At 44.6% G+C, this 26,720-nt stretch overlaps 1 protein-coding gene across 3 annotated transcripts in view; it reads right to left on the bottom strand.

The window, feature by feature from the left end:
- The window catches only part of LOC138513754 (membrane-spanning 4-domains subfamily A member 15-like), a 249,455-nt gene that overhangs the window by 9,870 nt on the left and 212,865 nt on the right, over window positions 1–26,720 (bottom strand). For all 3 annotated transcript variants that reach the window (XR_011281807.1, XR_011281808.1, XM_069628842.1), the window contains one exon: window positions 382–504. Coding sequence is in view for 1 of the 3 variants with exons in the window: in XM_069628842.1 (XP_069484943.1) it covers window positions 382–504 (123 nt within the window). In the remaining 2 variants the exon portion in view is untranslated. The remainder of the gene's footprint in view (window positions 1–381; window positions 505–26,720) is intronic.

The following is a 26,720-nucleotide window of genomic DNA, read 5'->3' as shown; positions in this document are numbered from 1 at the left end:
AGGCAGACGTTAACATAAGTATGGATATCCGTAGCACTTTCCTCACGTTCCAGAGGACTGGAAAATGCACCACACTTTGCCCCTGTGTTAAGACCACCATTGCAACCAGGTCCAAGTCTGTTCTGGTAGTGAAAGGTTATTTTTCAATGTGACAAATTCCTGGATAATTTAGTTTTGGAAGCAAAAGGCTGCCTTCTGATTTGCCAATCCATTGAGCCAACTCTGAAGTGGACTTTTTCTACAATGCTGCATCCATCTCATGAGTCATCCACCCTTTCAGAGGGTCAGACTCTGCACCCCTGGCACCAATCCTCAAGGCTCCTTCAGTAGTCATTAAATTCATAATTAGCTGTATAAACCTCGCACGTCCATAGTCCTCACCATGGGGTCGTATCGCTGGACATTCCACAGAGCTTTATACCCAAAGGCTAAAATTGTCATTGTGGTACCCAGCTCCAGAAGGATGAAGATCAGGAACATTATGTTGCATCCGATTTTCAGTGTCTGTGGAGTGAAAAGAGGAAAATCAGAAGAAAAGCAGGTGGATCCCACTGAGACATACAAGAAAAAGCACAACACTCCGAACTGTCACTGATATTCGCTCAGTAAAACGGCCTTAATGATCCTTTTTAGCACCTCACGGAAGGTCAAATAGGTTTCTTTTTTGTGCTTAATTTTTAAACGTATCCATGGGCTTGCCGCTTACCCTTCATCTTGATTTCACTTTATGTAACCACTCGTACCCTTCGCTCTTCCACTACGTTCCTTTTGACTATCCCTCGTACTGCTTGTGCTCACTGTCGCTTTCACTCCTTTGCCGTTTTCTGTTTGCTCTGTTATCACTCATCTTTTTGCAATTCTCTTAAAGCTCATCTCTTGAATTTAGTTTGTTCCACATTTTTTCACTTTTGTATAGTACTGCATTTTAATATCTGCAACGCCTTGCTGAAAGTGCTTTATAAATGTAAATCAAACAATCAACAAATAAATGATAGCGCTAAGCCAAGAGCAAGTGAAAAAAAGCCCAGGAAAGCATCTTCTCCAGGAAACCAAAGACTTCATTAAGGCAGAGTGTTGTCCTATTTGGGACTAGCCAATATGAATGGAACTTATCCATTCGACAGTGGACAAGTCATGTTGTTGGGCAACACAACTGAGCAACCATTTTAGAGGTCATACATAGGGAGTAGCAAGCCATGTGCGCGCTGACATACATGAGAACCTACTCATCTTCTCTGGCACAGACCTGCCTCCTAAAGGATAAGGATGACATCATCTGAAAACGTAAGAATTTTCAAAGCTTAGATGTATTACAAATACCATGAACAACGTATAGTGATCAAAATCCAATATGCTATTTGACTCCCGTAGGTAACAAGCATCCCCCTTACCCAAATGAGAGGCTCCCAGCTCATCATACCAGGAAGGGTGACCGGCTGTGATAGAACCTGTGACCTTCTGCAGCAGGGGTATTGACCGACTGCACAATATTTAGCAATGCATACTATTTCAGAAAAAAATAAACAAATGTTTGCAGAGAAGATGACTTTACTATGTTACCTGTCTCTCAATACCACATTGGCCACTTCCGACCAGCCTGGTTATATTTTACATTGGACCATGCTGAGAAACAAAAGAATCCCTGCCCTGGAGAGAAGGGGTGTACACATTCTGAACTGGGAGTACTGTCGGAAGTGAGAACACCCAAGCTGATGGACGCTCACGATGCATAGGGCCCCGGGCTGAGGGTTGGGAGCAGGCATATGATGTGGGCAGGGGGAATAACTACACAGATCTCTTAAATAAGAAACATGCTCAATAAAGAAACCCCTATCAATGGAGCGTGGCCCCGTAGGATCAAATTGCCAATGGCAGAGTCACACTGTGGAAGCCAATGATAAACATATGAACATGTTCAAACAACGGTGTTCTCGAAGGGCCACCACCACTAACAGAATAGGATATGGACCCTAAAGCCATATTCAGGATAGATGGCAGAGGTTTGCACTGATAAGGCTAGCCCAAAAGCACACGCCTTAGAAATATATAAGGACCACTGCAAACAGGGAAATGGACTCAAGAATCTCCCATTGAAATGAGACCAGGGTTGGGAAGGAAGTCCCTTTTGTAACCTCATGCAGGTTTAACCATAAGATTTCCAGAGTAGTTAATTCTCTGGTCTTTTTTTGGTACAAGGATACAGTGAGAATGATCTTGCCCTGTCCCTTGTCTCAAACACTAGATCATATATGTTGCAACGAATTTCAGAAGTGCCAATGGTTACTTCGAGTTAGTGGAGACTATGGGGACATCGAAGTATGTTGACGCCTAAGAATTACCTTACAGTGTGACAACACAGCCTTCAAAAGTATTTGCAATGAAGAGGTGTGCTGAAAACCCTCCCTTCTAATGTGATTGAGTACAACTTCATGTATAGAACAACACACATGCAAGAACCCTACTTCATATGGATATACATAGCTACTGCCTAGTAGGAGTGAAGGATTGCGAGCAAAAACATCGAGCATTATATTCTTGAAGATTCATGGAGTGGTCTGGTAGCCTTACAAGAGAACTCGTTCTTATGGGTGAGATGTAAACTGGAATTGCATGCAAGGGTCTTAAAAGCAGACTATCGGTAATAGGCAAGTAAAAGCAGCTGCTTTTAAACCATATCAAGACTTGTATCTTGAATGAATGTCCTACTAGATGGTCAGGACTTTAGCATGCCAGCATTCGTTTTGGCAAACATGAAAGACACGATGCAGAAGTTCTATTGCCTCCCCTCTTCCACCTAGAACTAGACGTTTTCCCTGGCATCATTCTAAATGGACATCCTTCCATGGTTATAAGACACAATACTACGCCGGTTTGAATATTGAGTCTGGGACCTGCACCCAAATAACAAGTTCATTAAAAGATAACTGCTTGGCCGGAGAGTGAACTAAGCAGTTATATTGAGAAACTGGGACTCACACCCAAAAGAGGGATAATCCAGGAGAGGACATTTGCTTAACAAGGAAGAAACCAAGCTATTTGGAATGCTCAGGGTCTGGGACCCACACCCAAAACAAGTGAAGAATACATTGTGCAAACAAAAAAAAATCCTACGCAGGGCCAAAAGGACTGTGCCATGCTGGTGGGATAAATAGGAGAAGCATAAGGAATATATTCTTGTGAACTGCCTATGGACATTTGGCTAAGCAAGTACAGGCCTGAGAGGCCCCAAAAAGGAGAGAACATCTATAAGAAGGATTCTAGGGTAAAGGACTATGACCCTAACCTTGGAGCCCTACAGTTTTGAACATTTATTTATTTTAGCCACTTGTGATTAACCAACAGACTGGGAACATTTCTGTTGATTGGATCTACAAAAAACACTTTACTTTAGAAAGAGATCATCCTTGCACAGTTGGCTTAAATTAACAGTGTTCGGGACAGAAGGCGGCTTGTCGACATTCTGACAATTTTCTTAGTTTTCTTAAATGTCAAGAAACCCCTCTTAGTTTTAGGGACAGAAAGGCATTTATTTTCAAACCCTTTTTCATATAATAAATGTTTGTATCCAAAAACATGCCACCATTGTGTCTGAGCCTTACTTCTGCACCCTCACACTACATATCAAAAGGAAAACTAAAATCCATCCTACATCAATTCCTTTATATTCACCTTGAGCTTCCAGAGTAGGAGTGCTTGCTTGGTGCATTCATACACAGCAGATGCAATATGTCTATTTGGGAAAGACAGTAAATAAAATATAGCTGTCCGAGTCTGCCTAAACCCAGTAGATCTAAGACTATTGAGGAGGAACTTACTCCTTAATAGGTTACAAGCAGGGCAAAAATAAAAAAAGAACATGCATGGAATCTTCCCTTGTGGTCCTGTCACAAAAACATGTATCCCCAAGGACATATTTCACTTTTTAATCACACAAGCCAGAGGCAACATATTTGTTCTCAAGTTTATCAAGATGCACCTCTGAAGAGGCTTTCTTCAGAAATAATAACCCTCATTTTAAGGGAAGATTTTGCTGTAGTGAGGATTTCCCCAGCCCTAAGGCAGTAAGCTTTGAGGGAAGTACGCCCCTGCTTTTTTGCTTATACTTACAACCAGCACCACAAATACGTAGTGTATTATCCACTTTTACTCCCTGAAAATAGGAAAATACCCCCCCCAAAAAGAAAATAGGGAGTAAAAAAATACTCCCAACAAAACATTGGAAACTGACATACAAGGTGCCTGTTCCCCCTTCTCTCTCCCTCTCTCCCTCCATCCCTCCCTCCCTGGATAGGTTTGATCTAGCGGTACACATATGGCCAGAGAAAGAAACTATGATTATTACTGCTTAACCTGGAGAGGTAAAAATGCTACTTGTAATGTATATAAATAACTAGATACAAAGAAGTATTTATTACAAACACATCTGTTATACAGTTAAAACTAGTTTACTTGCATATACTGCCATTGGGAATGGGATTAACTTTTTTACTCTGTAAAAAATTATTTTACCAACTTAAAAAAATAGGGTGTAAAATCTGATCTGGAGCACTTCAAGCTACAACACTCGACGGATCCCCATAAACCTGGCAATAACCTAGTGCTGTGAGTTCACTTTTAACATGCCGTAACCGGCACTAATCATACCGGCAACATGTTACGGATGATAGCATGAGTATGCAGCAGGTGGTTATTTTTCCAGAGGCAAAACAAGTACGTCAGTGAACTCACCTGGAGCTAGGCCAAGAGGTTAGCACAGGACCTTAATGTGGAGGTGTTTAACCTTGACATAGCTCTAGATGCCTGTGCCATGAAAAGCCACTGCAGTGGATAGTTCGATAAATATGGAGTGAGGATTCCAAGGCTAGCCACCACATTTTCTGCCGAATCTCAATAGAGCACCATTAGTCTGGGCCAGCTTTGTTGCCTGGTTATTAACCTGAGGAGTTTGTTTAAGATTGTAACAAAATGTGTTTACCAAATAAAACTACTAAAGCTAGTTCGAATTCTCACCCGCCCGCCTCCTTGTAATGTCCTCTCTGAACGCTTTAGCCCCCGAGTCCCGACGTTAGCACTATCAAACGTGCTTTCTATTGTCAGGAGAGCTCTTCAACATAGAAGTGAGCAAAATACCACTCATTTAGGGAAGTGAAACCATAACTGGCTGTGCTTTATGAGTGGAAACTGTGACAAGGTTACCTGTTTGTCACTTACAGAGGGAGGCTGGGCAAGCTCTTGAGCCCAGGAGGAGCAACCCACTCCTGGATGCGATCGTGGAGGGGGTATACATGGGATCTTCCAGAGAACCCCCAATCCTACCCTGGGGGCCCTGAGAATGCAATCACTGTAAAAATCAACTAAGAGACACGACATCCAAGGGGATATGTGTCATATGACAAGAGGAGAGCGAGGCCATAACATGGCGTCCCCAATTGAGCCACACTTCAGAATGAAGAAAACCAGCTTTAGGACATATCGGCTCCACATAAAGGGTAAGTAAGTGGGTGCTTTTGCCGGCAGGTTCGAAACCAGATTGCGATTCCATGTGCACAGCAGGGTTTGACAGAAGCTCACCTCGAGAGTTCAAGCACTTGAATTAATTGCCGAGCCAAAACGAAGATTCAGTGACAGACAGGAAAAGTACCAGTAGTGAGGTGCTGAAATAAACCGCAGAGATAAAATGGGAAGCTGGAGTACCAAATCAGTGGTCCAATGAACACGCCACCTCCTGACAAAATGGCAGTGAAGAGATTCCTAGTATTGAAACGTGCACATGACCCGATAATAAATGGGAGCAAATGCCACACACAGGAGGAGGAGGATGAGGTGGAATCACGAGTTGAACATCTTTCTTAAAGCATAGACTTACAGTAGAGGGAAAACTGACCCATGAATCAGACCACTTAGTGGGGCAATCACACTATTGGCCGCTCACAAATCAATATAATGAAGAGCATCTGTAACAATCAAGATTGTATACAAATAATTTGATATCATTATGCTCATGGAATACGAAAGGACATCTACATCTATTCCAATTGATTAGATCAGACCTTGCCAAGTTTCAGATAATATGCTTTCAGGAAACCTGCCTAGTTCAGCCGCCAGTATGTGAGGAGTACCTCACCTTTACAAATCCTGCAATACATAATAACAAAGGAAGACCTTCTTCTGGACTTTTAACATTGATTAAGGTTGATGCAAATTTCGAAGTTGCAGAAGCAAATAACCTGAATGATTGGGCACAATTGACCATCCTACAATATTACTCCCAGGATGCTGAACAACGAAACGAGAAGACCCCTGCAACTATAATAAAAAACCTGGGGATTCCAAACATGTATTGGAACCCGGTATCAATTAATGATGAGAGCTTCATGGACATTGCCTTCTCAGCAATTGACCTAGCAATCAGAAAATTCCCCCAGATTGACTTCATTATCTGCAGGGATTTGAATATCCATCTTTACACGCCGGAAGGAGCTAGATATGCAATTTCTGACCTGTCACCAAGCGCGCAAAAATGGACAAAAGAATTGAAGATCAAAATTTGTTCCTTATTGTTACCCCCAGCAATGACTGTGGCACCGCCTTACCAACATGGTCGCAAGGAATTACTGTTGCAACGATAGATTAAATTTACATCTCACAGGGGATAAAGGACAAATTACATGACACCGGAAATATACATTCTGATAATAGTGACCATCACATGTTGTCCCTAGCATGCTCTATGTTGGGCTTATATAAACCCAAACTCCATCTTCCACCACTGGAAATCAATAGCAGATTAAACAGACTTCGCTTGACTCAGTCACAAATAGGAATGCTGTCAAGTACATTTGAAAAGACCACCTGGAAAAGTGCTGCAAAATTGAACTATGATTGGTTACTGAGATCATTCCAGAAAGTCCAAATCTGCGATGGGAAAAAAAAGAATACAACATCCACATTCATTCAATCCACTCATTAAGAACAAAAAAAACAGAAGTACGCAAGAGGATAAGAGCTCTCTTAAAAGGATCAGATGAAGATAAATATAGGCAGATCAAACTGGAGAAGCGACATTATACAAATTGGATGAAATCTATGAGACACTTAGCTAAACAACGTGATGCTGAAACGATCCTGGAGGCGCTAAAGAATAGAAACTCCAGAGGACTTTGGAGTCTGCTTAATCAGCGATCAAATTTCCAAAGCGAACTGATCCCTGATGTATCGGAATCCAATTGGATAAAATACTTCACAGAGCTATATAAAGAAAGAACTACACAGACCGTAATGCTGCACATTGATCAAACAATGAAATGGTCAGTGGACTATGACATTGAAGATATATCGAATTTGATTAAGAATCTGAATATGTCTCGCGCTCCTGGTCCGGACGGTTTGTCTAACGCTGTAATTAAACGTAATCCTAAAGATTGGACAACGTTACGCGCACAGATTTTCAACCTGATAGCTGAAAAAAACCAACTACCAAAGACATGGCAATTAGCAATCCTTATTCCCATCTACAAGCAGGGCGACAGGTAGAATCCAGGCAATTATCGCTTTCGCCCTGCTGGATCCACTAGGAAAAATCTTTGCCTCATTCTTGCTGAAAATATGAACAACATGGGCATTGAATAATAACCATCAAGCAGTACGACAAACAGGATTTATTAAAAACATTAATTTGTTCCTGTTAAATTTGCTAAAACAAGAATCCATAAGAACCATCATATCCCGGATTTATGCCGCATTTGTTGACCTCCAACTTGGATTTGATCTAGTCAACAGACAGAGTCTATGTGATCAAACTGATTTGCTGGATATGTCCTATAGACATAGTAGAACCCATTAAGCAACTGCACTCGAAAACAAGTATTCAAATCCGTATGACTTTGGATGGAGTGGTGACAGCGCCTATTAAAACTTGGAATGGCCTGAAACAAGGGTGTCCCCTAGCTGCCACGCTTTTCAATCTCTATACTTCATATTTTGAAGACTGGATGAGAAATCCATCAATTAATCCACCCAAATCTAATGCGATACAACTACTAGTAATGATGTATGCTGATGATTTTGTCATCTTTGATAAAACACTGAGCGGTCTGCAGATAAGCCTTAACCACCTGGAATCCTATATGAATTCGAATGAATTGAAAATCAACACATCAAAAGCGAAAATAATATCTCTAACAAAGATACCTCTTATCCAATCCAAAACATCAACATGATTCCTACAAAAGGAAAAATTGGTGCAAGTACCTACAATCAAATATATAGGTATTTGGATCAATCAATTGAAATCTGACAAGGAATGGGCGGCTTATCTGAAATCGAAGGTGCTCTCGCTTGCCAGACAAGGTGCATTCATTCATCACAAATATGGGAAATTCTCAATGAAACCCGTAATAGCCTTTTTAGGCAAAAAGTGACACCAATTCTGCTATATGGAAGCGAGACCTTGATCAACCTTGATCCCGTTGTTTGGCAACGGGTGGAAGCAATTTTCTGGTGTAAAATTCTGGCACTACCACCATCGTATCCGATGCCTCGTATCTGGTATGAAATCGCCACGCAATCCTTACATTCTATAATGACGTGGAAAAAATTGGATCTTTACCTGAAAATATTAAGCGACAACCAGATACCAGCAATTGATATCTTGCGCCATAAAGAAACATCTTACAATGACAAAGTCTTAAATGACTGGAAAAATAACATAGATGAAATACTCTGAGTGGCAGAGATATGCCACTGTGGAGGTCCCCAACTGTATGTCCAGGTACCTGGAGTATTCATCCATCGCTACGAGTACATAGTGACCACCATCAATAGGTCTGAAAAAAAGTCAATGGCGTTTTCGTCTCATGCCTTCTCGGGAAGTTCTATCATTTGCAGAGGTTCAGGTCTTGTGTGGGGATTGAGCACTGTGCATGTGGGGCAGTCCTTTAGAAGAGCTTCACCTTGGCCGTTCAGATGAAGAAAACAGGGTTTCTGGTGCAGGAGTCTCTTGGTGGATACTATGCCTGTGTCCTTCTAGGCCAGGTTTAGTACTTGCCGTCTCAGCGTCTGGGTATGATTATTTTGGTCCCTTTCAAGAGTGTTCCTTCTACCTGCGCCAATTCCTCCTTTACGAGCAGCAGTCTCTCAACCTCTCGCAGCACTTCAGGAACTGTTCCCTCTCCCAACTGCTTTGCTTGCTTCCATTTGCCTGACTACATGCACTGTAGGATGATCTGGACAGCCTGGTTCTTGCAATCTTGAGCTATCTGCGTGACATCAACACCTATTGGGATGGCCGCTTGTACTATGCAGTGAATATATTGGTCTGCAATTGTAGCCTTCGTTTCTGCTGAAGTAATTGGATGACGTGACAAGATACCAGCTGGATTTGCCTCTTTTCCAGGCCTTTGTATGATTCGAAACTGATAGTCCTGCAGTCTTAGGCCCAATCTTGCGATTCTGGGAGGCATCTTGGCCTGGGGGCTCCCAAATATGAAAAGAAGTGCTTGGTGGTTCGTCACTATGGAGAAAGGCTTACCATTTAAGAATAAATGGAAATGCTTGCAAGCCCACACTATGGCCAAACCCTCCTCTGCCTCAGAGTATTCCTGTTCTGTTTTTCAAAAAACTCCTGCTAGCATATGGCACAATGCCTGAGCTAAGATGGCCTCTAGCCCCACCGGGCTGGCATCGACCGTGAGCTCTGTGTCTCTAGCTGTGTTGAAGTATGCCATGTTCTCGGTGGTTGATATGTGCATATTAATGGCTTCAAATTCTTCCTGCTATTCCATTGATCACGTGAATCGGATTGGTTCCTTGTGAGCATGTGGAGCGGCTCACTTACTGATGCAAAGTTTTATACGCATCAGGTGCAGTAGCTGGCTAGCCCTAAGAATTAACGCAGGTCGGACATGTTGGTGGGCGGGTCTGTGTTTGTTAGTGCAGCTACTATTCCTGGGTCTGAGGTCATTACCTGGGCTGAAAATACATATACGAAGAATTACCCTCCTGTGAAACTCACACTTGTCCTTGTTGAGGGTGAGGTGCAGCTGCTTCTAGTGCCATGCACACCCTTGTCAGTGTATTGTCGTGCTGGTCTTGATCTTTCCCGAACATCAATATGTCATCACCATAGTTCAGGCAGTTGGGGATGTGTTTGATGACATTGTCGATCTCTGCCTGTAAGATCTCGGCAGCTGAGGATACTCCAAAACGGAGACACTTGCACCTAAAAAGCCCCAGATGCGTGACAAAGGTTATGTACCAGGATTCTTCACTCAAAGCCAGCTGGTGGTAGCCCTTGTTTAAATCCAACTTGGAGAAAACCTGCGCTCCGTTCAACAAGTGAATCATGTCAGTGATCTTTGGAGCTTGGTGCCTCTCTCATGATTGCATCATTAGGTCTGCACATGTCAACACAGATTCTGATGTCGCCTGACCCTTTCTTGGGGACCAAGATAATGGCAGAGACCCAAGGAGTGGGCCCTGTGACCGGCTCAATAATGTCCTGCACAAGCAGCTTGTGTAGTTTTTCCTTCACCTGCCGCTGAATGTTCACGGGTATCCCCCTGTAGTCTTGCAATACTGGTCACACCTCTGGATTAATGTGTAGTCTGACTTTTCTGTTCAACAATTGAACAATTTGGGGAATAATTGCTCCATTTTCTCGATGGCGTCAATATATTTGTCTGCCATGAGGCGACACAAGATGTGGATCAGTCTCATGTCTATAGCCACCTTGAAGCTCAATATACAACCACTTCCAACTGCTGCCTCAAGCACATGGATTGGCATAGTCTTGGCCTGTCCCTTATATCTGGCCATGCAGCTCCCCTGCCATTTTGACGTCATGGATACCAGCAATTTGGGGCCATGGCGTCAAATTCAGCCATGAAGTATCCCTTGCAAGGTAGGGGAGTCTTTGATCCATACGAGTAAATGTTCAGTTCTGCCTCTTGGAGTCTGGGGGCGCTTGGTATTTTTCTATATATTTTGTCACTAATGGCATTGATGGTTGCTCCTGTGTCCACTAGAAACTTTGCAGACCGCCAATGCACCTGGAGCAGTAACAGGGGGCTGTGTTCTTTGACATACAATGCAGGACTCTTCAGTCTGGTTTCTTGGCATTATGCTTTCCAATCTACAGGGTTCCTGAAATTAAAGGTTTCTTGCCAAAAATGTAAAGGGTATTTACCGCCTTGCGAATCCTTCTTGGTTTGCAGTCTTTCTCCCCTTGTTCAGCTGCCATCTCGAAACTACTGTTCCTTTGTGTGCTTTGCCTCAGTGTGCTCTCATGCTCTGCCTTTTATCCGAGTGTGGAAGTTTAATGGATGTCAGGTGTGAGTGATTGTCAGTAATTGCCTGACCTCACGTGACCATAGTATCTTGTCAAGTAAGTACACTGCTCGGGTGTGAGTCTGTTTTCTCCCAGAGAAGGCTGTCCATGTGAACATTTTCGTGAAGGGAAGGGAGGGTTAGGGGGCGGGGGGGGGGGGGCAGAATTTCACATATCCTACCTGGTAGGATGGGGGTAAAGGTGTTACGGGGGTGGGGGAACCGCGTCTCGCAATCCGGTGTCCCACTCCCCGAAGACCCCTCACCCAGATGATCCGCCTGCACTGGTCCTCCCCCAGGGTCTGGATCCAAAGGCAATGGCTGCGCCCTGGCCACCTGAGAGAGAGATCTGTGGGAACTACCAGGTGAGACACCTTCTGGTTTCTCACACCACCTGCAACTAGTTAAATGGTTGCAGGTGTATACATGGAGAAGCAAAGAACAGCACAGGGAGAAGCAGAGAACAGCACAGGGAGCAACTGGTAGGCCTGGGTGGCAGAGACCAGAAGGGGACCTGTGTCACGAGGAGGCAGCCGTGGTGGGACCCGAGAACCAGGACACCGGCCGAGATTCAAAAGGACCTGTGGAGCCCAAGACCAGCTGGGCTGGGATGCCACCACAGGCGTGGGAGCCTCCTTATGGGACAGAATGCAGCTGGGGCTGCGAATGAGGTGAGGGAAAGAAAGAACTACGACTGCATCCAAGACGAAGCAGCAGTGCCGCTGGCGTGTGGAGGACGGCATCTGGAATGCGAGCAGGGCTCACATAAGCCGGCCCAGCAGTCTACAAGAACGAGGAAGAGAAGCAGAGCCATCGGAGAGGAACGCCATGAACGGTGAGTGACAGGGAAGGCACCCAGCACCGGGGAGCTCCTAATAGGTTATGCTTAAGCAATTAAGGGCTGCACATGTTCATTAAATACTGAACTGAATGCAACTTTGAAACAAGGTTGAATTACATTTACTGAATACCGAACTGATTAAAACTTTTTTAAAAAAGCTGAAATACATTTATTGAATGTCGTATTGAATGAAACTTTGAAACACAGCTGATTCACATATGTTGAACACCTAAATGAATGAAAACCTTGGAAACCGAGCTAAAGTAAGCTTATTGCACAAAGAACTGAATAACACTTTATGGGAAAAGTCAGCAACGGAGAGCAACCAAAAGGGAAAGTAACTTACTGACAAGTGCCCGTGTGAAAGAATATCACAGAAAGGTGGGGCAGGGAAAAGACCACCGTAAAGTGAACTTTATAAATGGAAATATAAGAGCAAAATCAGATGCTGGCAAGAAGTGTATAACCCGGGTGACAAAGCCAAGAGACTAACCAGGAGAAAATCAGAAAAGTGTAAAAGGCATGCAGAGCCAAACAGGGTTCCTGGTTGCGTGATATGTGATGAGTGGACCATGTGGTCTGACAATGCTGCCTAGACCAGTGAGCCCTAAGTGATGGAAGTAAAAAGACATTGTGAAATAAACCAAGGAGCACTGTGAGTGAACTGGAGGAGCGAACCAGAAGGAGAGCCAAGTGGACATATTTTGTATTGAACATTGAAAGGTTGAAACCAGCGAAAGTGTTAAGTTTAAATCTTGGGTAAGGGAACCCTGAGATATGAGGAACTGCAAATACTGTCCGGAGGACGGAGCCTCAAGACCCCCTCTTTTGTGAGAACTGTGTTCCATTGAACTTGGGGAAGGGTACCCCGAGGATTTATTTTATTTATTTATTTCTTGTGGAGAACAGTATTGCCTTGAACTGGGGAAAGGTAATCTTGATACTTTTGTGGAACGTTCTTGAACTTGGGGAAAGGGAGCTGAAAGGGAAGCTGGGATATGGAAGAAGCTCAGAGCTTTATGTTGATCACCATTTCTCTCATTATTGACATCCCTACACATTATCTAGCTTTAGTTGTGAGGGCAAGGATAGGTTTTGGACACAGACAGACTTTCAAGTTGACCTCTTTGACTCAGACTTTCCTTAGTTTCGTTCAGGTAGGGAAATCTCACCTTAGCATGGGGCAAGATAGGCCTTCAACCATCCTGATACTTAAGTTAATAAAGCTATTTTGTTGGAACTTTGAATCTGATGTCTTTGTCTTTCTTTGTGATGCCTTCCAATACTGTGAGACTGTCTGGGTCTGACAAACTGCTCTGTGTGTCTTCCGTCAGCCATCGCCAAATGTGGATGTTACCAGCTGGTTTGTGGTCTGCTGTGTTTGGCAGTGATTTGCCTGTCTGACTGAAAGGTCCTGTGCCTCACAAAGCATCATCTATAGTGTTTGGGCGTGGGTTAGATTTTCTGCCCCTCGGGGGTGTACCACTTTTTCTTAACTTTTCTGACTTCGTTGGTGGCATAGAGGCCTCCCCACTACTCAGCCACCTTCCAACGAGCCCATCCATCACTTGAGGGCCTTTCCTGCTGTGCTGTACCTTGACGCTTGTTTTCAATGTGAAATCTCCTTCCTGCTGCCTTGTTACTGTTGGCCTCAGGTCACTTCAGCCTGCGAGGGCGTAGTCTCTGGACTCCCCGCCCTTCCCAGTGCCACAATGCTGCAGCAACAACTGAAGGGTGACAGGCGGGTCCTCCGCTCTTCGTCGCCAGTGCAGTGCGGGGTGAGACTCTGACAAAGTAAACAGAGAGCTCCGTGGCGCGGCCCACACAGTATCCCTTAAAAAAGACAGAGCGCAAGCTCTGCAACAGCTTTAATCCTGCACTCCAATCTAAAACTAATCCCTCCCTTTCCGGCCACGCCACGCCACACCACATGCCTTCCGGCTCCCTCCTGCATTCTGTGACCCACGTCACGTGTCCCTGACGACATCACAATCTGCAGTTTGTTCAGGTTCCCTTTACATAAGTGAATTACTTTTGACTGAAAACAGGTTTACACAAGAGGCTGATGTTTTTGGAAAAGCTGCCATTAAAATAATATGGCTTTAAAAGGGCATTCCTCCGGTATGTTAAGGCAATACACACAGGAGTTTTCTTGAACGGATTCTTGAAATCCCAGGATCATGCTGCCCCCGTAAGGCAGTAAGGTTATAGTTTAGTTTGTTAATACGAATGTACGTAGGATTAAGAATTTATCTCCAAAACAAAAATAATCTTGTGGCTAAATAGAGTTCATCATTCAGGAGGATTTTTTTTTAATAGCCCTACTTAAATTATCTACATTGAATGCTATGGTGACTTGAATACACCAGTAGCCTCTGGGTTGCATAAACGTGTTCTTCCTAAACTCATGAGTTAAATGAACCTTCTGATTTAAGGATAGGAAATTGGCATGTGCAAATATTATATGGTGGATTTTTGCACTCAACAAGTAGTGACTTATTTATTGATTTCAGACTGCTCAATGTATAAATAGAATGATCGAGGGGCGAATCCTAATAATTGCCTCACCACAAGAAATGCCTACCCCCAAGACCGTGAAACACAAATTGGTGTTTGGAAATGTGATAACACTTGTAAAGTATGTTTGTGTAGTGAAATGTAGAATACCACTTGTAATTGAAATGTTATGATACCACTTGTAAAGTGTATTGGTGTTATGAAATGTATAATCTCATTTCTAAAAGTTGTTGGGAACCATTGCACTGATGAAATCGTGTGAAAATGTGCAATACCTAATGAGAAATGTATATAGAGTCAATCAGGGTTGTCCAACTCCAGGCCTTGAGAGCTGGAAACATGTTAGAGTTTCAGGATACCTTAATAAATATTAATGAGATAAACTTGCATACAATGATTCTAAATGTATGCACAGGTTTTCCTCATGAATATTAAATAAGCAAAAGGGCCCGAGCCAGGGGGCACTCCTGCGTCTGGCAATGCCCCGGGGCCCATAGTTACAGGCCTGAGTGAAGCAAGGGGATTACCAAAGGCCTCGGGGCAAAACCAGTCGCGGTAGTGCCCCCCCCCGCTTAGGGTTTATTGCTATTAGCACCCTGGCCCGTTAGACTGGGGTACTAAAAGTTACTTTTTTAAAGTTGCGTGACGCCTTCAGCTTAAACAACTGAAGAAAAAATATGAACGAAAAAAATGGCAACCAGGGAGAAGGTACTGTATGCAGTCCCTTCTCCCTTTCCATGGCATCCCTTTGAAAAACGTAAAAAAAAGATGGCCACCGGGGAACAGGGAGAAGGGACTACACATAATCCCTTCTCCCTTTTCATGGCATCCAGGACGCGGATGCGACCGTCCCGACAAAGTCTTTGTCGGGCTGGTAACAACCCAGCAAGGGCCAATGAGCTCATTGACCCTCGCCGGGTACTAATGAGGGAAAATCTGAAAACCCATCAGGATTCAGGCCCTCAAAATGACTGATGTTTTTGTACTGAACAACACAAGTACCATTTCCTGAGTTTGGGGAGGCAGGAGACAAACCAGTCACTGTATGTCTCATGAAGTGAGTGGTTGATACAAGTACCATTGGGTGACAACTGGGAGGAGGAGCGGCGGGAGATCCCAACCATGTCAGTGTCCAGCTTTTGAATTGAGTGGATGAGATGTGTATCTGGTGACACCTGGGAGGAGGAGTGGGAGGAACCAAGAATCCCCAAGGGCAGAGGGTTTGGGAGAGGCACACTCAAATGATTTCTCTGGGAAGGGGAAGCAAGGATTCATGGAGGTGGGTTGTATCCCTCTTGAAGTGAGTGGATGAGAAATGTGCACTCCTAAGAGCAGGAGTGGGAGAAGCTAGGAATCCCTGAGGTCAGCTTGTATTGGAGGCATGTACATCTGATTTTGCTTGGATGGAGCAGAAGCGATTCTGATCGATGGGTGACAAAGTAGTGGGTGTCCCTGACTTGAAGTGAGTAAACTAGACACGCGCCATTGGTGATGCTTGAGAGGTGCCAGGAATTCCGAGGGCAACCTTTGGAAGAATCATTCTCACCTGATTTTGCGAGGACGGAGCAGCAGATATTGGTATGGTTGTGAGTGACACACAGACACATTTGGAACAACATGCCAGCATGCAAAGAATTTAGAGGAACTGGGGAGATCCGCTGCTTGTAGCCTTAATTCCTGCAACAATACTTGCTGTGTGCATTGGAGTGGCCAGAATTGCATGTAGTCAACCGAAAGTATCATCCAACTCCCATTCAAGACCCCCTTCACAGGTCACACATGGGTGCATGCTGCAGTGCAAGAAAACCCACAGGCACTGCAAAAACAATGAGCTTCGGCCGAGACCAAGGGAGGAGGTAGAAATGTCTTCCAGCATTTTAGGGGCAGAAGTGGGAGGTGTGCAGATCCAACTAATATCAGAACACCAGAGTACTCGAAGAGTAAGAAGAGACTCAAAATCCCAGGTCTCCATCCCTGCCTCCCCATTCCACTGGTTCAGACAAATGGGATGATAAAATGGATTATGATGTATACAAGGATTATGCACCATAAGAATCCTGACAGAATCGTGCATTTCTTTTATAAAGTACTGATACAGTGGTGGAAGAGGAGAATAGCACCACCAATACAGAGGCTATAGGATTCATAGAAAGTACTGCCTACCCGTGTAAAGTCACTTTGAGAAACAGCCACTTGTTGCATATCACATTATGTGGCATCTAGACCACCACCAGAACCACCGCCATCATGCCCACTTGAAACCAGCCTATGCTTCCAACTGCTAGCTCACTACTAAAGAAGTGTTGCAGTAATTCACAGAGAATAAAAAGCAACTGAATTTGCCTACTTGCACACACTGCCAAAAAATGCTCTGTAGAGGGAAGTCAGGGACAGAATTGGATACCACATCTAAACGGTTGCAAAAGTAGTGGCACCATGCACAGATTTGTCGAAAGATCTGAGGTGCATTCTTTCCCTACCGCCAGGCAAACAGCAGAACTCCTCCAGTCTGCACAATTACTCTTCAAAATATTACAGCTTCATCAGGGCTTGGCACTGGGAGTAGGATACCAATTTCAACCTGCTATATTACAGCAGCACATGGAAGTGTTCCCCGTTGCATCAGCGCAGTGTTATGGAGCGTTTGAGTGTGGGCAGAAATATCACAACTCCCCCAGCAGACAGCACCTACTGGATGCCATACTAGCTATAATGTTGCCAACAAATCTCTTACCCTACTTATTTGTGGAAAATGCAGGATTCGACACCTTATGGGAACAGTCGATTACCACTGGGAAGTTCCCAGCTGATTCTTTCTCTCAAAGTAGTCCCGGAAGTGTACAACAATGTTATGGCTGCATTGGGTTGGGTACTACAGCAGTTCATGGTCCAACACGTTCACCTCACCATGGACATAAGGATCAGTGGTGAGGTCATTTGCTACATGGCTAGCACAACCCTCTGAGTGGTCTTTCCTTCCTCCAGTAGCCAAAAGGGATCCCTGGTGTAATTGAAGTGGGCAGCATGTGTACGAGTTCTGGCATCAGGAAATTGTTTTGCATGCAAGTGTTTCAAAGCAGAATGAAGAGGGGAGTTGACATTTGATAGAAGGTGGAGGGGGTGGAAGTAGTGGCGAAGACCTCATACTTTGCATTTGGGCAAGGGATCAAATGACCCTGCTGTTGCATGAATTGGCGAGACAATGCACATTCCCCGATTTGTGCATGCCCTTCACCTCATGGCCAAACACTTTACAACTGATTGTGAGCCTGTGAAAGAAATGGGAGCTCCGGCTATAAAGGCCAATTCCCATTTTGGCTGAGCTTACCATGCAAAAAAATCAACTGGCCAACTAGAAATATGATAGAAGTTGGCTCTGCACAACTGGAAGGCGTTGGGGGCCGCTCGTGTGATTTCTGCTTTGCACATGCTGGACAGGCTCTGCGAGCATTGCAATGCCAACACAGATCACTGCAACATTCATAGCAGGGCTCTAGACGGGGCATGTCTAACACCATATGAGTGGCCGTCTATTGTCTGCTATGCACTATAACCTTTTGAGGAGGCCATGAAAAGGGTTTGCCAACACATCCATGAGTGAGGTTCTCCCTTTGGTGTACCTGCTTGAGCTAACCCGGACCAATAAGGAAAGGGACTGTGTCATGGCAGGTCATGTGCATGCTGCATGGCTTATAAAGGGCCTGCATTATACCTCGCGTGGTGTTCCATAGGTTGTTTGACAAAGGTATCATTGAGTTCATGCTGGCATCCTTTGTGGACCCATGTTTCAAAGAAAAAGATGGTACTTTTCATTCTAATGTCTCAGGGGAGGAGTTCTCGCACAAAGCATCACAAGAAGGAAACACTGCAAATATGTGAGGATGCTTTGCTGCAGTGCTTACACCATATATTAGAGAAAGAACAATCCCCCGGACCACATTTTGCCAACTACACTGGACATGACGAGTTCAAGAGGCCTTATGGCATCAATGGGCACTACATCATTGACACCGGCTGAAAGCGTGGTGAGTAGTGCAGGTGCAGCCTATGGGGGAGGTGAATCTGTGGGACGCCATCCTCAATTATGTGTCATCTGCCACACGGATGCTTGATGCCAATCTATTGGAAACTTCACCCATGGCAAGAGATGACCCCTTACACTATTGGTACAGCAAGTGACCCCTCTGAAAATTGCTGTAGAATGGCTAAGTTGCCCCACACAAGCATGAGGTCAGAGAGATTTTAGTGTGCCTGGGGCTATTATCTATAACTGCAGGTATAGACTTGCATTGCTTCATGTTGAACACTTGACATTTATGAACATGAACAGTCCCTTCATTGCAGAACACTATGGAACAGCACCAACCCATAGCTAACACACCAGCTCGTACAATGTTCTGTTACCCAATACATGTCAGGCACTGAAAATTAGAGTGGGTTGTTTCGTGGTGTTTGTGGTTGGGAAATGGATAGTTGTAGCTGTGATTGGTAGCGACAGCTCTGGCCACTGTCGGTCTTAAATATTCCATAGCATGAACTATTCTGCAAGTGATGTTTTAGAATCATGATCATACACTTGTCAAAAAGAGTTCATGTTCTCCTACAGGGTAAAGTCCCCTGCTAAGGTTCTCGGACTTGCTCACATGATATCGCTATCCCTTAAATTTCAGTTCCTCACACAGTGTGCAGCCATGTCTTAATTTTTTTTTTCTCTCACAGGACAATGCCAAGATTTCCCACACTGTCCCCAATAGGTTTCTGCGGTTTTTCATGGGGCACAGCCACACCCTCGGGTGGTCAGGTTTCATCAAAGGGTGCAGCTAACCCCTAGTGTTCTTTGGTTTCATCACAAGGGATAGCCCTTCCTTAAGGTTCTCAGTTGTTTTACAGGGCACAACCATCCACTGAGATACTCATGTTTTTAGGTTTCCAGAGGGCAAAGCCATCCCTTAGGGTTCTTGTTTATGTTTGTAAAGGATGCAGCCACCCCTTCAAGTTCTCTGCCTTTTTCAGAGGGCTCAGCCACCGACTAACCGTCCCAAGCTCTCCCACAGAGCATTTACTAAAGTTCTCCAGCTCCTTCATAGACTGCTGCCAGTCACACGTGTGGTCTAGTTGATCTGTGAGGCCAGTCCCTCCCCTATGACTGCCTCATTTCTTCCCCTTTTGCACAACACCCTACAGGACAGAATAGTGATGGATCTCCATTTGTCAATTCAGGTTGCAGGCCACCACTATGAAGTCCAGCTCCCCTGCACTAACTGACCCCCAACAATACAGGCAGAAGGTTCCCCCAATGCCGTATGATCTAGGTTAGGTGGTCCTGTGCAGAGATGTGGGCTGTGTGTGGTGTTACATCCTCAACCACTGATGGGGTGGTGCTGACAAAAGGAGCCTGCCGCTGGCCACAGTTGCCAGTGTCGCAGAACTTGATTTGGGAGGCTGGATGAGTGTGAAGATTTGGCCACGACATGCCTGATCTCACCAAAATGCTGCACCCCAATCCTTGGATGTAGGGCCCTCTACCTCACCACCAATGAAGGGGCCACTGGTGGCTGCATAGTCACTAGCCTCCAAGGACACATACGTCCAATAGACTTCCTGTGTCCCTGTTGTATGTAGTTCCTCATTGCCATCATCCCGATGGCACAGACACCTTGCTGCTTGCCATGCTCCCTCAATTGATGAGCTTCCCACAGCCCTGCATCATGTATAAGGCTTCAGGCTCCCCCCCCCCCCAAGAAATTCTTCCCTGGTAGCAGTGCAAAATAGTTCCACAACAAGGACCCTGCCTGATTTGTGGAGGGGTTGAAGTCACTGCTTTGAGGGGCTACTTCCATCTTTCCCCCTCCACCACGGCAGGAAGGGGCTCATCTACCATCTCCTCTTCTACCTGACCCCCCTCCTCTTCAGGTAGGTCCACCTCCTACTGTAGGGCCTCTGCAAGCTGGTCTTGACCCAGAGCCGCCTCCTGACAGTCATCAGCAGCCTCATCTCAGCCCCCCACCCTTTCAGGACCCATCCAAACCACCAACTCCATGGTGCTTGCTGAGGCAACTCCATCGTTCCACATGTGTGACATATCTTCATGCTCCCCCTATGCCTCTGTGGGTGCGGCCACATGTGGGGGCACCATTCCTCCCCTGCCCTTGTGCTGGTCACCCCTAGGCTTCCTCCGATAGACCAGCCACCTCCCCCACTTCTATGGCCTCTCCCAATGCCTCAGTCTCCCCACTGACTTGCAGGATCAGCGGTGCCCTTTCGCCTGGGTCTGCAAACCGGCACCTACAAGCTGTATAAGGTCTCCTCCCCCTGCTCTTCAATCATGAGGAAATCCTCTGCCTCCTGCGAAGAGAAAAGCAACTTCTTCTCTTCCTCAGCCTTCTCCCCCCCCTTCTCTTATGGCGTAGGCACACCACGACTGCCACAAATGGCAACTCCAAGAACTTTGTAAGTTTGTTTTCAGCACACTACTGCTCAACCTGAGAACTCAAAACGTACCCCGAGAACAGATGGAATCTAAACAACCTTAAGTGATTAAAGTGGAAAAACAAGGGAGCAAAGAAAACAATCCTACAATGAATACAATACTGCAACTACTACTACAATACAGAAAAAGTCCATGACAAGCACATTGAGTAAAGTTGTTCGTTGTTGTTTTTGTGTTTCTGGTGCTCTAAATAGGTGTGTTAAACTAATTTTGCTAGAAGGGGTACAAAAAGGGGGAGCCATGAGAAAAATACAACCTTTTTCAGTGAACACTTAGACAAAGATGAGCAAGAAATGGCTTCAAAACACACTAAATAGCATGAAGCTACTCAATGAACTGACAACAAATGACACTCCTCAAAAGACTCCTCAGACACTCAAATCACCCTCCAAGTGTGTCTACCTTTTCAGCTAGCAAGCAACACATACCAAAGTGTCATCCAGTAGCCATACCTGGATAGTCACCTCGTTCGGAGCCACCAAGCAATGCATTGTGGGTATTCAAATTAGCTGAAAAACATACATTTCTACAAAAACAATTTTCACAGGGAGCAGAAATAACTGCTGTATAAAGGCTTACGAGTGATTTCCCAGCTCAGATTAAGATGGACATCCTAGACTGCAGTTTTTAAACAATGTGTTTGGATGAAAGTAACAGGGTTTCTAAATGTGAACACCACATTTAACACAATTGACTGGTGATTATTGCAAGAGGAAGAAATTCGTTTTTCTCAAACAGTCCCTCCTTTTCCTTCATTAGTGGCAGAAAGTGATCTTCAGACATGCTATTAAGATAATGAGGCACTTTAATCCCTAGATACCTCAAACTTAATACGTGTCCCCTGGAGGGCAGATACATTCCAGGTCCCATTTCGGTCTATACTTCATTTACCTTCTATGCTGACATTGAGCCAAATTCCCTGGATTTGCCATACAGTACTGGAGGACATTTTTATTTAAATTTGATGTTAATGACAAATCATCGGCATATAACGATTTCCTATGCCATGGTGTTCAACTGAATTGCAGGGGTTCCCGCAAGATAGCCTTATATCTGCAGCGAGGAGTTCCAAACTAGGGAAAGGAGAATGGGGACAGAGTACTCCATTGTCCCGTACCACGTGAGATAGCTATGTCCCCGTTAGCGCTGCCTTTAGTCATTATCCTGGTTTGAGTGTATAGAGTTTCTAAAAGGAGTGGTGACTTGCCCTCAAAACCCATTCTGCCTCACCCTGGATGTATTGAAATAGGTGGTGTATAGGTTTAGTACCCTTATCAACATCTGTGTACTGTCAAGAGGTTGAATTATTGTCCTGTGCCCTCCCTTGTTTCAGTAGTCATTATTGAGGATCCTTTACCTGCTGGGCAGTTGAAGCCAGCTGCCAGAGACTCAGTTAAAGCGATTTCGAAGCACTTCCATAACACTGGCCAATACACAGAAGATATGTAGGCTACCACAAGCCTCAAAACACTGATAAAGGATGTCACTGTGATGCAACTCAGCGGTGATCATTTTATCAACATTGAATGAATAAAAAAAGCTGTGCTGACAAAGCTGGAAGTCGAGCTTAAGATGCACTTGGTTTGCATAACACACTGACCCAACTAACCTCACTCTGTCATGTTGGTTTCCAGTGGCTTTAATGTGCAATCTTCCGTAAAACAGTAATTGGTAAGTTTGGTATCCTTATTCCTTTTTGGGGATTGTGGGACAGGTTAATACCAATGTTTGACATCTTGTAAATTGTTAGGGTGCATTTTTACTGCTATACAGGCTTGCCTCTGGAGACTGGGCAGGTGAGTGAGAGAGCAAGCGAGTGTGTGAATGATTGGAAGAGAACCATTTCAGTAGCCAGGGCTGCAGAATGAATCTGTGTTTGACCCCCATGATCACAGGTTGGAATCCATGCAAGTCCACTCAGCCCCTCAAATAAGAACCACTTGGACGTTTATCCTTCCGAAGCAGATAAAATATGCACCATGAATTTGAATAAAATGTTAATCCACTTATCCTCTGCACAGGGAAAGACACTACATACCACTGGTACTTTATGATTTCAGAAAATCAAATACAATCCTATGAAGCGAGGGTTGAATTGGGCGTATTGAATACAACCCTTAACTCTAGTGGATGACCCACCTCTTTTTAGTCTGAAGACGGTCTTTGTAATTATCCAATTCGCTCATATTGGACTCCTTAAAACTCTTTTTATGGGCAGTCTTTAAAATGTTGGCTTGCTCAGTCAATCACTTGGGAACAGTGTATGAATCCTGTGCTTATGGTGGAATTGTGCAGCTCTGATGGAACATGTCGGAACAATGTGTCAATGTATGATGCATGACCTTACTACTGTGGAGTTCATTTCAAGGTAGTGCTTCGTTTCATGAGTAAGGAACTCCCATCAAAGATATATGTGCAACAAGATGAAATCCTGGCAAGTGTGCTTCAGCCCTTCAGGTCAACAAATTAAGTACCATTACATTGGGCAATACAAAACTGTTATAATATGGGAGGCAGCCATAGGTTCCATATTACTTAGGAGGATTCCAGGACATGATTACTTTTGGGCTATGAAGTCAAGAGCATGTTGGTGCAGGGTTCCTGCAGATGTACCTGTAATAAGATCTGAAACCTCCTGCCGTCTCTGCTTACCTGAACAATGTCAAGGAGCGGGATACGGCAGGGGAGCCCCAACGGATATGCAATGCCTGAGTGTGTCTTCCGTCGATTTTGGGAGATACAGCAAAGCTGAGTGATGTAGTGAGACTGTGTTACCTCCGACCCGGAGCAGTGGTGCGTTGCTCTACATCTGTGAGGCAAGATGTACCGCTGATGCAGTGGCTACTGCAAGCAGAACACCTGTTGAGGCGTGGCTGGAAGCCATGTTGAGGCGTGGCCGTGTGGTGCTGCTTCATGTCTGTAAGTGGTGCCCTAAAACAAGCAGCACCCTATCTTGAGGCGAGGAGCTGTTCAGGCAGGCTTGTGACATTAGCGAGGGGAGGAGGGCCACAGTGGCGAATGGTGTAGGGCCCGAATACAGAGGGATGGAGGAGGGCCACAACAGCGTTGCTATACGACATGTGTGGATATACACACGCTGCCAATTCTGGTGGATATGCCCAGGTGGGCACATTCAGTAATGTTGCTAAACAACGCATGAGCAGACGTGCAGAACCAGTTCTGGCAGAAACATCCAGGAGGATATTGCAGTGCTTGTGTGGCCAGTTGTGGAAAATATTCACATGTGGATTTAACAGTGAGGGCAGGCGTGAGACTGGTGCAGGAGTTGGGACGGAGTTGAGTGGTGGCACAGATAGTCTGGTGTACACAGAGCTGTTTTGCAGATTCGCGTTTCCATAATATCTCCTCATAGTGCTGCAATATGTTATCAATAATGGAGATGATCCCTTCCGGCAGAAGGAAGGGTATACCTTCAGGAGAGTCAGATCAATCTTTGTAAGCTCAAGAGCATGTCAGCCTTGGTGTTTTTATTGCTGGGTTTAAAGGTGACTATGAAATCAAACCTAGAAAATAAACAAATCCAATGACACTGTCTTAGGTTCATTGATTGGGCCGTTTTAAGAAACCCTACATTTCTGTGGTCGGTGTAAACTGTGATCATATGTTTGGCTCCTTCTAGAGGTGTCGCCAGTTTAGGAATAAGTCTTTGATGGCTAGAAGTTCTTTCTCAAAAATACTATTGTTTTTTCTACAGAGGTGAATGTACAAGAATAGTAGGCCAGGAGATGTGTTTCCTTGGAACTGGGTTCTTTTTGCATTAAGAGAACCCAGAGAGCATAGTTGGGCGCATCGGTTTCCATGATGTAAGGGAAATCGGGGACATGGAGAAGAAGGAGGGGAGCCGAAATGAACCATTTTTTGAGTGTCATGAAGGCCTCTTCTGTATTGGGAGTCCAATCATAGGCTAGGTCTTCCTTTAGTAAGAGAGTGAGTGGGATGAGGATCCTGGAATAACTGGTTATGAATCGCCTATGAAAATGGGCAAATCCTAGGAATTGAAGTTCTTTAACTGAATTTGGACGAGGCCAATCTTATACAGATGTGATTTTGGAGGGTCCCTTTCTATACCTCCAGGAATAATGATGTATCCTAGATAGGTAATACGTTGCTGATGGAATTCACATTTGGAGGGTTTAGCATACTATATGTACTTACAAAGACGATTCAGGACTTCTTTTACATGTGAGATGTGTTCATCAGTATATCATCGAGATATATTACAACTGAGACATCCAATATGTCTCGGAACACATCAGTGAGGAAATGCTGGAAGACTGCTGGGGCATTACATAACCCGAACGGCATTACTAAATATTCAAAATGACCGTAACAGGTTCTGAAGGCGGTCTTCCATTCCTCTCACTTTGCCATGCGAACCAGGTTGTGGGCACCCTCCAGGTCCAGTTTAGTGTACATGTGACTGTTTTTGGCCTGGTTAAGTAATTCTTGAATGTGGGGTAGAGGGTAATGATTCTTTATAGGGATCCAGCCTACAAAGGCCTGAAGGGCTGACCTGCCTCTGGGCTGTTGTCATTTATAATGAATGTTATCGATAAGATTGAATCTTTCGACCCCCCCCCAAATCATTTTTACAGGCCACTGGGCTTAACTTTAAATCTCAAACAAACGAAGAATGACAATGCTGTTTAGTCTTGAATGCTTATTGGACTCCTTCAGCTATATTACTGCTCTAACCACTCTGATTGATGAAAAGATGGCCACTTTTAACCCCCACTTTATCATTGTTGGGCATGATTTCAACTGTCCTAGTATCGACACAAGGCAGCCAATTCCATCTTCCTGTCGTGCTGTGCGAGCTACTCATCTGACGAATTTGATGTTGGTGCACGATATGCACTTGATTAACGGTTGTATCAAGGGAGACAACCATATAAACTGACCTGGTCTAACGGTACTGTCTCTAGTGTCCTCGACTATGTCTTTGTCTCTAGCGGCTTACTGCCTCACATTACTACATTTGAGATCGAGAAAACAACGAGTGATCATGCACTCCTTCAACTTACCTGGCTTGCTCAATCGTCCCTCCTTCCGAACTACTGGCCGGTCTCGATTGACTCAAACCAGGCCCTCATTCGGCTAAAGCTGAGCAGCAAAGACATCACAATACTTGCCGTGAATCTTAAGACACATCCGGGTCAACAATGAGGTAAACTATATACCATTACTCCTGTCGTATAAGTCATGGAGACAAAAGGCTCTTTTCATAAGATTGCGTCGTAAACACGTCTATGACAGAAACATTGTCGAAGCAAAGAAACTCCTACATAAGGATCTTAAACAGATAAAACATCAACCAGGCTGTGGCAAAGCAGGGCGGATTTGCAAAAGAATTAAACAATTCAAGAACTGGCTAACGCATCAGAAATCAGAGCTGATACAGAATGATGCAGGACAGATGCTAAGAGCGATCAGCAAAAAGGATGTGAGGGCCACTTGGCAGCTGCTTAACGGAAACAGGGTTCTTCAGTCCATGCATCTTGCGAATGCGATCAAAGAAGAAGTCTG

Source organism: Ambystoma mexicanum, chromosome 12, assembly GCF_040938575.1.
Source record: "Ambystoma mexicanum isolate Mex_15411 chromosome 12, UKY_AmexF1_1, whole genome shotgun sequence".
NCBI lineage: Eukaryota > Metazoa > Chordata > Amphibia > Caudata > Ambystomatidae > Ambystoma > Ambystoma mexicanum.
The sequence above is the reverse complement of the archived record's forward strand: the minus strand, read 5'-3'. Positions and strand labels throughout refer to the sequence as shown.